Source organism: Psittacula echo (genome assembly GCF_963264785.1).
Source record: "Psittacula echo genome assembly, chromosome: 13".
NCBI lineage: Eukaryota > Metazoa > Chordata > Aves > Psittaciformes > Psittacidae > Psittacula > Psittacula echo.
Window position 1 is genome coordinate 3,704,362 of NC_137749.1, and position 12,143 is coordinate 3,716,504.

At 55.1% G+C, this 12,143-nt stretch overlaps 1 protein-coding gene across 1 annotated transcript in view; it reads right to left on the minus strand.

Moving 5' to 3' along the window:
* Nucleotides 1–12,143, minus strand: part of NCOR2 (nuclear receptor corepressor 2) — a gene marked incomplete at its 5' end in the record, with an annotated part of 161,738 nt that overhangs the window by 40,975 nt on the left and 108,620 nt on the right. Inside the window, 2 exons of the mRNA XM_080629008.1 lie at nucleotides 339–486; nucleotides 5,857–5,999. Coding sequence (XP_080485134.1) covers nucleotides 339–486; nucleotides 5,857–5,999 — 291 coding nt within the window. The remainder of the gene's footprint in view (nucleotides 1–338; nucleotides 487–5,856; nucleotides 6,000–12,143) is intronic.

A 12,143-nucleotide genomic window follows, 5' to 3' on the forward strand; every position in this document is an offset into this window, starting at 1 on the left:
ATGCGATTTAACAAGAGCATTCAAGCATGCCAGGCCCTGGTAAGCAGGGAGCATGTAGAGAACATGCTGATGGAAATCAGAAACCAAAGGGCTCCCAAAAATAACCATCCAGACAGACACAGGAGGAGGGCAGTGATCCAGGACACTCGTCACAAGCGTGCAATCCAGAGGCATCCAAAATACCACGAGTACCTCATGCTCCGGGATGCTGTCACGTCGGTGTGGCTCTGGGGTGTCAGATGTGACCCCCTGCGAGCACTGACATTTGCAGCCCTGGAGAGGCTTCATGTGTTGCCTCTGCTGTAACCATGCAGCAAAGCCAAGAGACCTGAGCTCACCTTCCGTCTCCTCGGCCATCTCCTCCTCGTTTCCGCTCGTCCCTGACACCTCCATCTCCTCGTCCTCGGCTGCGGGAGGGAAGGTGGCTTCTTCGTTTTGAACGGCGGTCCCTTTTTTCTTCTTCCTCTTGGCGTTCCGTTCTTTCTCCTGGGGAAGAGGCAGAGAATGGTGAGAAGGAAAGCCCATGGGGAGCTGTGTGGGAGCAGAGAGCACCGGTCCTGCCCAAAGGGCCAAGAGAAATGCCAACGCTGCCATGGCCCTCCCCACTGCCATTATCAGCCCTTGGGACTGGCCTTGCCTGCTCAAAGCCCGGCAGCCCGGGCTCACCATCATTCAACATGCAATGGCCAGCCTGGCTCCACACTGAGCTCCAGCCTCAGGTGTCACTGAGCCTATACAGCAGCAATGTCACGGACAGGAGGACAAGTGACACACAAAGAGAAGTCACCAGCACAGGGCTGGCAGAGGCTGGTGGTCCCGTGCCCGCTCCTCACGCACACACGACGTGTTCATCTTGCGCACTTCCAGGCGCTACCTGCAGCTACACAAACATGAGAGGCCACGGCCTGACACTCATCCGCAGATAATGAAGCTGATGCCCCGCATACCCCAACCAGCACTTTCACTCACCAGCCTTCCGGGCCGGTGCTGCCAAAGGACTTTGCCTCCCATGCTGGGAACGGTCCATGCAGCACAGCAACCCAAAGGTGAGCTGCATGGTGCCCCCATCCTGCCCTGAGACAGCCCCGTCCCTGCTCGCTGGGGCACGTGCCACAGCCATGAGGGTGCAGGCAGCTACTCCCTCCCACCGACCCAAAGGAAAAGTCTCAGCTTTGCTATTGTTTCCTGCTCTTGTTGCTTGAGTAAATATTACCAGTAGGAACAGGCCCATCATCTCCGGCTCTCCCTGCAAACCCCACAAGAATGACGCGTGTAGGATGTTTATTTACATGGATGAAAAGATAAAGCCATGGTGGAAACGTTAACTTTGCTGCTGGACTTCTGTGCTGGGAAGAGCTGCTCCCCCCTTCCCCTCTCTTCTCTTCCCCCCCACACCCCCCGGCAACTTTTCAACCCTTCAGAAAACTTCCAGATAAAACAAACAAATACAACTGCTTTTTGCTTGGAAACGCTGCTTGCTCAAAGTCTATTTTTATCAAGCTGAGCAGGAGAGAGGGGAAAAAGGCACTTGAGGAAGGGCTCTGTAGAGGCTCAGAGCAGCAGTGGGAGAAAGGCAGAGCTCCGTGATGCCCTCACCCCATCCCAGCGGCGATGTCCAGGCAGTGCCAGTGTTTGCGCCTCTGCCCCAGCACCGATTCAGCACTCGCACGTTTCTGTCTGAAGCAGCAGTTCCCCATCACGCTTATGTGGTGACAAAGCGCTGACGTTACTATGGCAAAGACTTCTCTGCCTCTTACTCATGGGTCCGTGACTCAGCCGCGGGCAGGAGCAGGCTCCTCGCTGGGGAATTAGCTGGGAACCAGCCTCTGCCTCAGCACCCTACTTGGCCAGGGCCTGGGGGCTGTCAATGAGCTGCCCTGGAGGCACTGTTGGTCCCTCTCCTGGCAAGCACCACTGCTGGTATTTAGGGAAATGATGTGAAATCCAGGCAGCAGATCCCAGCTACATCTAGAGATATGCTCAAGCCACCACCTCTTCTAATGCTAACAGCACCAGCCCCCTCGTGCAGTCTTGCTCCTGGCACCCAGCCCAGGAAAGGGGTCCCTTTCTGCCTCCGTAATCAATCACGGGGCTCCCACAGCTGACATGGGATCCTAACCAACACTGCAGCAGACATAAAAGTGCCTCTGTGAGCACTGCCTGGGACCAGGCATCTCCTGTCTTATAACATACTCTTAATCCAAGCAATTACCAGCAAGGCCAGGGGAAGGTGCCAGGACCATCTGCTATGAGCACTTTGATGCTCACTTTGTGCTATACCTGCTCATGGGGGTCTCTACTCCCTACCTGACACCAGGTACTTTTGCAGGAGCATCCAGGACTTCTGCAGTTTGCCTCACCCAGACCACTGAGGAGATGGGCTGTGCACAGCAAGGCCACTGAACCCAGCATGAGGGGTTCTGCATGCCTGCTCCTCCACGCTGCCCTCCCAGGTACCAGGTACCCAGCCAGCCCCACCACACTGACTCCCAGCCTGGCAGGGATGGGCAGCTCTTCCCTCACCTCCCAGGCACTGGGCACTGCCTCCCACCACTCAAGTTCATTGCACATCTCCCTGGTTTTCTACCTCGCAGGCAGAGCAGCCACCCCGACAAATTTGGTCTCTCCTTGTACTCACCATCTGATGTGGCAGCAACAGCCAAAACAGCTTCCAAACCCTCTTACTGACACGGAGACATCATTATGGGTACCTCCCATCAGCATCAGCCGTTCCTAAGAGCAGGACCTGGCAGTGCCAGACTGATGTGACATAACGATGTGTATCTGAGACTGCACCAGGACTAGGTCTAACCACAGAGTGACTCCTATGCCCTGCCACAGAAGCAGCCAGCAGCAATGGGAAGAGGCAGTGGTGACCCCACAGGCAGGACTTCTCTGCCACTGTGCTGAGGAGGGTCTCAGTTCCCTATCCTAAGGCCAAGGCTTTGCACCAAAGCAAGGCAGACTTGTTCACCCTCCAGAAGAAGATGCCACCCGGCTGTCCTCCCAGAGCAGCTTTGCTGTGCAAAGCCAACACCGCTCAAAAAAGCAAGGAATTGAAGAAACGCTGCTCAGACTGGTCCAAAGGATTCGTCCTTCAAGCAGGACCAGCTTCGGAACAACTCACCCATCTTCGCTGCACAAGCCAAAACAAGCCCCAGCAACCACTACACTAAAGTGATAATCACACAGCCAAGAGGTCTCGGTGAAGACAGTGCCTAATCTGCAACCCCTAACAAAAAGAGCAGCTCGAAGGACACTGTGCATCCCAAAGCTCTGCTTTCCTCAAACACTGATACTAGAGAGCGCAGCATGCAGAATTTCAAGGCTAAGTGACGCTGATGCCTGGGCCACAGCCGAGTGCTCAGCAGTGAACCCAAGCCAAAACACACAGCAGAGCAGATAAAGCGAAGCCTCAAGGTAGCCTGACCCTGCCCCAGCAGTAACAGGCTGCTTGTCCCACGGGTGCAGCTGGCTGGCAAGGACACCCTGATCCATGGAGGTGCTTGAAAGGGAGGAGGGTGAGGATCTGCAGCATCCAGCTCTGTTGAGCTAGGACCAAAGTGGAATTTCCCTCCTCAAACAGGCTGGACAAGGGTCTTGTGAATGCTAAGCAGCTCAGGAAAGAGGAAAAATGGGGCTGCGTGTGCTGACACAGCTCCTCAGCCCCTGCATGCTCCTTTCCGGGGTAAGAACCTCTCCAGGAAAAAGATGGGTCTTCAAATTAAAACCCCAAACATGGCACATAGGAGTGTATGGGCCATGCGGGCTCTGGAGAGGTGGAAAAAGAGCATCACCATGCCACACACCTTTGCCCGTTGCAACCCAAACCCTTCTCTCTCCTAATGCTGGATGCTCCCTGTATGCTCAGAGGGAGGATTCCCCCATCCCCAGAGCTCCTTGGGCTCTGGCCAGCACACAAGAGGACAAGAAGCCTCTAAAACACACAGCCCCATCCCACCTAGGACTGTCCCAGCACAGGGAATGGGGACATCATGCTCTGTACCACACTTCGGGGACAGAGGGACCCTACAAGGCTCTGCTTCCCATCCCACACCCGTCACTGCTCCTTGCCTGTCCCCACAGCAACTCCAAGTCACCTGCACACTGCTGAAACTCACTGTCACACCTACCTGGAAGAGGAAGCTGCAGTATTAATGAGCCCCATGTGGGAAACAAGTGAGATCTGCTAATTAAGTTTACCCTCATTAAGCGAGAGGAAGAAAAGCAGAGCCCCTGTGTTTCTCCACACAGCATCAGCAATAGCTGGTGGTGGGGAGGTCAAGGAATAACCTGGGAATGTCATGGAAGAACTAGGAGATGCCACGCTGCCTCACCACATGCTCCCTCTGCAGAGGTCACGGATGACTACTGGGTATAGGATGAGATTTGGAGGCTTGGTTTGGTCGGGAATATATTTAGGAGTCAGGAAGGAAGGTCTATGGCAATTTAATCTCAGTTGTTCTTTTACTTTATTCAGCTTTCTGGCATCTGCTGTTGCCACAAAACAATAGAGCACAATAAATAACAGCTGAACATTCATTGTTCTTCTCCACAACCGAATCCCATAGCCTCCAATGCTCAAACCCTAAAATGATGATGCTGATATAAACTGCAAGTGAGAGTGAGCAATTAGACTGGAGAAGTCTAGCGGCTGCCTTGGAGGGACGGATGCAGGGAAAAATGTGGCTCTGCAGAAAAACACTTCCGTGATATAATTTCTGCAACATTATGAAGCGCAGTAAATGAACACACACCGGTTGCACTGCCAGTTAAGCTGTATGAGCTGATTTCAGATTCTTCCCAGTAATGAACAATGATTTCTTTCTGATGGAACATTTTCTATTCCAAGGGCTTGATGCACATTTCATCCCAGCCTTTCTATCGGTTTGGGGGTCTTTTCTATAGTTTGTTTGCTTTGTTTCTAAAAACAATTGGGTGAAACATGGGAACACAGGAGTGTCTGTGCAGAGAGAATTAATAAAGAATCGCCGATGTCTTCTCTTTCTCTCATTCCTATAGACTGACTAGGATATTAAATTCCTGGGTGAGTCATTGAATGTTTTCCTGTCTGTCTTTTTACTCCTGCTGTAATAGCTTGCTTGGAGAGATTCCTGCATTGAACATTGTCCTTTGCATTTTCAAAGCACCCCTTGGGGGTTTAGCCATGTGAATTCTATTAGCCAGAAACTGGGAACCCCAGGATACTCTACAAATGAAATAATTATAATGCTTAAGTTGCTCTTAGCAGTCCATCCTATCTTCAGAACACCAAGCAAGCCCCTCTTCATTCACACTCTGCACCACATGCTAGGAAAGAAGCAGCATGAGCCCCTCTGGATGAAGAATCTGAGGCATGGAGGGATGTGTGAATCTGCTTGCAGCCCCAAAGAGAAGCTACATCCATGTTGGGACCAACCTTTTTGTCCTAAACCCCAGAATTCCTCTGGGACAAACTGGCAGTTTACCAGGTAACCAGGGTACCTGCAAGGCACAGAGCTGTATGGCCTTCCCAGGGTGGAACAGCACAACCTCACCAGCAGCAAAGTATTTGTGCAGCCAGGACTGAGCTCATGTCCTGGATTAACAAGGAGCAGCCCTGCTCCTCCTGCTGCTCCTTATCTCCCTGCGTACCAGCCGCACTTCAGATGCCCAGGCATCTCCCACACAGCAGCTCTCCCTCCTCCAGACCTCCCAGGGACAGATGGGTGGGCAACCCTCTCCTGCACCACTTCCCGCTCCCCAGAGCTTTCCCTCCAAGACAATAAAGGCTCCCCCGCTTGGATGTGGGAAGCACACAAGCCCTTGCTGGGAAAGATCGACACTGCCCGGTGTAGGCTGCGATGGGGCTCTCACCATTTTCAGTTTGTGTTGCTGTAGGATCTCATCCAGGTTCTGCCTCTTCTTGTAGTTGAAGTAGAAGTTTTTGCACTGTGACACCGTCTTGGAGCCCACCATCCTGGCAATGGCCGACCAGTTCCGCCCATGCTCAAGGAGACCTGTGGACAGAGAACAAGGCTTTTACACCAGATACACTTGCATAATGGCAGCATTATCCACACAGGATGGGAAACATCCCCTGCACAAGCCAAACTCCACAGGAACAATATGATCACTAGCACCCGTCCGAATGGCTTCGTAGGTCATCCCCTGGCCTAGAAGAGGCTGTTTTTCTTTCCAAGAGGGAAAAAAGGCACTATGCTAACAACCTCTGGAACAAAATACATCCCACAGCCATGTCTCGGCCAGCCACCACGCAGTCAGGAAGGTGAGCAGTGCTCCCGTCCCCTTGGGATGGCCGCAGGAGGCGCTGGCATGACCAGGACAACTTAGGACAACACCTCTTAGTCCCTAGCATGAAGCAAAGGCTCTTCCCACACTCCTGTACCCCAGTGATGACACTGAGCAGGGTAAGACAAGGCAGTTCAGGGGGTTGGAGCATGAGGTCCTGTTACGGACGGGAAGGAAGATCCCAGGCAGGGAAACCCAGGTGATGTCCTGGGCTGGGAAGAGGTGTGCTGCGGATTAGTGCTGATCACAGGCTCAATGAGCACAACCAGCTTCCCAGGTCAGGCATCATGCCAAGGGCTGGCAATCCTGGCCAGATGGTGCCACCCAAGCATGAGGCTCCTGCCAGCGCTGGGGCAACCCAGCAGGGTGGAGGAGGAAGAGGAGGAGGAAGGAACAAGTCAGCACCCTGTGTCCTTGCAGGCTCTGCAGGGGTGTCTTGGGCACCCCTGGTCCTGCAGCTCACAACCACAGCACATACACAGGCACAGTGGCGCCCTGGTGCCTCCATCCCAGGCTCCTGGACAAGATCCAGGTGGGCATCATCCAGGCTTGCTGGGAAATAAAGCCCCATTGCCAGCAGTCCTTCCTGGTGCATGGCTGGTGCTTCCCATGGTGCCCAGTGGAGCAGGAGCTGCCACCAGCCTGCCAGATGCTGCCAGTCCAGCTGGGTCCTGCCGGTCTGGCTGGATCTTGGCTGTCCACATGATGCCACGATCAGGCCAACAACTCCCCTGATCCTCCCCTGCACCAAAGCACCCCCGCACAGGATGCAGAGCCTGAGCCCAGGGGCAAGGTACTGCCGCAAAAGGTGACTTCAAGATGAAAACCAGCAGGGGAAGAACCTGCCACGGGCATCATCCTCTTTTGTTATGGGGTTTTCTGCCCAGAAGCCACCAATCACAGAGCCTGGGAAGAGGCAATGACTGAGTATCTCTGTTGTTCATCCCCAACCCCTCCCCTGGCTGCTCTGATGTCTTGGGGCTCAGGACCACGGTGAGTCCTACGTTCAGGCTTCTACGTGGCTCTGCCACAAGCACCGGCTCAGACCTAAGTGCCAGCCCAACCTCTGCTTCAGCCCAACAACAAACCCACCCTAGGACAGACTGTTCTCAGCACAAACACAAGCAATCAGAGCCAGAGGGACACACCTCCACCAGGATGTGTGAGCCCAGCACCACGGACCCCAGGAGAGATGAAACCCCCCCTCTCTGCTTCCCACATCCTGGATAATCCCAGCAGTACCCAGCACAGCAGGAGTTAACATCCAGCCGGTGCCTGTATCCTGCCCGGTCCCAGCACCAGGGCTTATCAAATTGCACGTAAAGAAGCAGGCATCACACAGCGCTGAGCACCACAAAAGGCTGTGGCAAGCCAAGAAACAAGTTTGAGCTTTAACTCTGCAACTCCCAGCCTCGCTTAAGCCAAACCCACGACCTCCATCACCCCGCTGGCAAGCTGGGACTTCTCAGATACAACAATAAACACAAAAAGGGACGTCCGGCCACCAACCATGACAGATAACAAGCCGGGGTGGGAGTCCTCCCCCCACTGTTGCAGCAAGCTGCAGGGGAACACAGGACAGTCCCCTGTGTCACAACCTACCCCCTGTGTCGCAACCCATCGCTGCTGTCCAAAGCAAACAAGCAGCTCAACCCCTTTTTGCTCATCACAGCGCTGGTGGCCCCGCACCAAGTGTGACAGCCGGGGCGTCACTTGCTGCCCCCCAGGCGAAGCCCTGCAACACTGGCAGCTCCAGAGGGCGAGATGCTGTGCCATCCGGGAAGCGGGATGCGGCACAGCACAGCTCGGGGCTGGGGGGTGATGGATGCCAGTGCAAACAGTCCCCAGCACGGTGTGACCTTTGCAAGCCGCGGGTGATGCCAGCTCCTGGCTGCCCTTTCCCCTGAGGTGCCTGCAGCCACAGGGCAGGTGGCTGTGTCCGTGCTGGGCTCATGAAGAGGAAGCTGCTGCAGCCCCTGCCTGCGGGACCCGGCATGCAGCCCAGCTCTTCCCTTTACATGAAACCCAGAGCAAAACAGCAGCACCTGCACCCACACTGCAATCATCTGGGGAGGGACCAACCGAGACACCCCGAGATCTGCCAGTAAGCCCTCGGCTTGCCAGGCACCCTGGTTTGCTGAGCTCCGCCAGCACGGAGCCTCTGCACCCCCCAGCCTCTGCGCCGTGCTCCCCAGCCCGCCTCGGCACCGCTCAGCCCTCGGTTCCGCAGCGCAACTGAAACTATGACTAACTGAGTTATCAGATCTTAAGGCAGGCTGCGCAGGCTGGGGCGGGGGCTCTGGACGCAGGGGCTGCCCGCAGGCACGCAGCTACAACGCAACCCCTGAGGTTAACCCCATCCTTCGGACCCCAACGCCGGGACTTACGTGCTCCGGGTCCGGCGCCGGCGGGCAGGGAGCGTGCCCGGAGCGTGCAGCGGGCAGGCTGGGAAGGACGCGGGCGTCGGGGCACTTCTTCAAAGCCCCCCCGGGCACGGCAGCCCGCTGCGAAGCGCTGCGAGTGCTCCGCTCACACCCTCCCCACGCATTTTGCTTTCGCTCCCTCGCAGCAGCCGGAGACAGAGAAGAAAGCAAAGCCGGTTCCTTAAATCCTGGGGGCGAGAGGATTTCAGAGCCATGGGCGGCCGAGAGCGGCGAGCTAGTGGGCTCCGGGGCTGGAAACCAGGTCACAGGCGGAAGCCTCCTGACCCCGATGGCAGAAGTTGGTGGGAACACATGCTCCGGCCCCAGCGCTCTTCCCTCCGGCGTCCTCTGCGCTCCTCCGGCTCGCCGGAGCGTTCCAACCCGCTGCAGCCGCGGTTGTTTAACGTGGATGGAAGCGCCTCCAGTGTTTTCTCCCCTATCTCACCTCCTCGCTCAGGGCTACGGGGAGGCTGCGCGGCTTCAGGAGACGCCAGACGTTGCCAAGAAATAATAATAATTAAAAACAAGAGGAAAAAAAGGCAGGAGCAAGGCAAAGGGGAGGGAGCAGCCGGCTGCGCGCCGCGGCTCCGCTCCTGCCAGCCCGCGGACGGGGAGCCGGTGCCGTCGGTATGTGGCGGAGCAGCGAGCGAGCTCTAATCTGTTCCTCTGGCTGACCCAGGGCTCGTTGCATCTGAATGTGACCTCTAGACAGAGCATTAATAACGAACGTGGCGCTGACCCAAGCTGACAAGGGGTGCGGCCGCTTGGCACCCGCTCCCGCCTCCCTCTCTCACTTTCTGTCTCCCTCGCTCTCGTCTGAATGTCAGCGGCAGGGGGAGGGATCCAGGAAAACAAAGCTTGGCTAATAGTTTCCTCCGCTCTCAAGTGAATCAAAGGCGCTTTTCTTTGGAGATGTGCGCGCTGGCGAGCCCAGTGGCACGCTGGCGGGATGCCATGGCACCCGGGCACACCTCGGTCCTGCTGCCCCGGTGAAGGAGGGATAGGGAGAGGATTGGCATCGGTCTCACTATGGGTGAACTGGGGCTTCTGCTCCGGTACCAGGAAGCAGAGGGTGGAAGGGAGAGAAGCCTGAAGAACATCTTGGAGTGCAGAGGAGAAACCGGAGGGGCAGCAGGGGCCATCAGCTTATGCCCCATCGTCTCTCTGCAGCGTTCCAAGGCTCTCCAGTACGGCTGCCCTGCTCCATTCGAGGCTCGGGAAGGGTGGAGGGAGTCCGTAAAAGGGTCCCTTAATGGGTGCTCATGGATTATCAGATCAAGGTTACAGGGGAAGAACTAAGTGATCTCATTCCCCTATGCCTGATGGTACCTGATGCAATCCTCCAGCCCCTCTTGCACCCATGAAACCTCTTGGGAGCAAGGATGGAGGCAGTTCTCACTATAGGACAGCCAAAACATGCTATAACCCCATCCTGGAAAAAGATTGGCACTTTGGAACCCAATGCATCCCGACAGCATGGTTGGCGTTGCTAAGATGAATTAGTGCACTGCAGCATCGCCTTCCTCCACTGATCTTGGGGTGCTTTGCAGCACATAGGAGAACTGATGCCCAAGGAAGGTAACTTCTCCAGGTCCATGGAGTCAGTGAGGGCAGAGCTGGATGAGCACTGGATTCCTAAGGAGAGCAGTGAGGACAGGGCGCAGAGGGAAGCCCATGTCCCTGCAGGTGCTGGAAGCATCGCCAGAGGGACCATCATGCAGGCAGGCAGCTCGGTGTGATCTCGCTGCAATGATGGGTGATGTTCTTCCTTCCTTGAAAACCGCCTGTCATGCTCCTGATGGACCTCTTCTTCAGTGGCTGGATGCAACCATGTTTCTGATGTGCTTCATGGCCACGAAGGAGCTCCCAACAGTCTTCACATATATCTTGCCACCTCTCCATAGGGAGGCAGTGCCACCAAACGAGGCACGGACATGGAGTTGGGACCCAGCTCGGCTCTAGTGCTATCTTCCTGCTCCACCAGCCCTGGCTGGGAACCTTCAGTTCCCAGGTCTCCGCTTCTGAGCATCAACCTTCTGCTGCGTCAAGCCTGTGCCCTGACCACAGTCCTGCCCAGCTCGCTCCCTTGTACCACAACCCTCCTTGTGTGCTGTGTCCCCATCCTGTGACCCTGCAAGGGGACGGGAAGCCTCCTCCCTGAGAGATGCCATCCCCTCTGGTCTGGCTGGGGGCACTGGAGTCTCCAGCACAAGGCAGTGAGCACACGTGAAGCAGCTGCTCCTTGTGGGCCCAGCTCTCTGCCTTCACCTGGTTTGGATATTATTCCTGCTCCCTTATTGTTGAGAAAATAACGCTCAAAATTAAAATGTAGGCTGTAAATTATAGTAATTACCCAGCAGTTCCCCCTGACAGGCCTTTTGTGTTTCATTCACTGACACTCACTAAGCAAATCCTCGCAGTTTGCTCCTACACGCTCAAGAAACATTCAGCCAACAGCCGCAGAAAGCACAGCTCTGGGAGAACAGCAAGCAGGAGCACTACAGACACTATCTCGGGATAACTCCCTGCCTGAAGAGCAGCAAAGCTCCAGCTTGGGATGTTGGGATGGGATTGCAGCTGATCACAGCTCTTCCAGGGCAAGCAGTAGGGTCAGTTAATGCCTTGGATGCAGTTCTGCCCTTGTGGCACACAATCCACCCCATCCCGATGATTTCCACCGTGTCACTTGTACAAACTCCATGGCAAACACATGGCTTGCTCAGAGCAGGCAGATCCTGTATTCTGGGTGCACCCAGCCTGGATGGAGAGCACCCAAGTGGGGAACCTCAAGGAACATCCCACCCCAGAGCCAGAGAGAGGGACAACACACAGCGACCAGCACAGGTTGGTGCAAGCCCAAATGAGGGTTTGAAGAGCACACACTCAGGCTCCAGAAGGATCCTGTGCCATGAGACAGTGTGCTGAAGGGCAGCTGCGTTTTAAAGGTGATGGGAGATCCTGAGGGCTTTTGTGGCAGTGGGGTTGGGTGTGTGTTAATCTGAAGAAATAAGTATATTTTGTTTAAAATAATCCACTTTAGTTTCATGAACAGAATGAGACTGGAAAAAAAATGGTTCAGGTCAGTCCAAAACTCATCTCACTGAGTCGGTTGTTGTCAGAACTGAAAATCAGCCCTTGAAAGAATATCTTCTGTATCCAAGGAAATATTTTACATATACCCAAAATGAACTATTCAGGAGTCTTGATGGGTTATTTAACTCTCTGTCATCAGCTTTTTACATTCATGCCCAACCCTCCACTGCCTCATCATGCTGAATCCATCCCAAAAGGCCCAGGAAAAGCCATAAGGAGCCAGAGGCTGGCCTTGCCCCAAGAGCAAGAAGCACAGAACCTCCTCAGCAAGGCTGGGAACACCTCAGGTGTGCAAGAAACTGCCGTTTCCACACTGCCTCATTACAAAGAACAAAA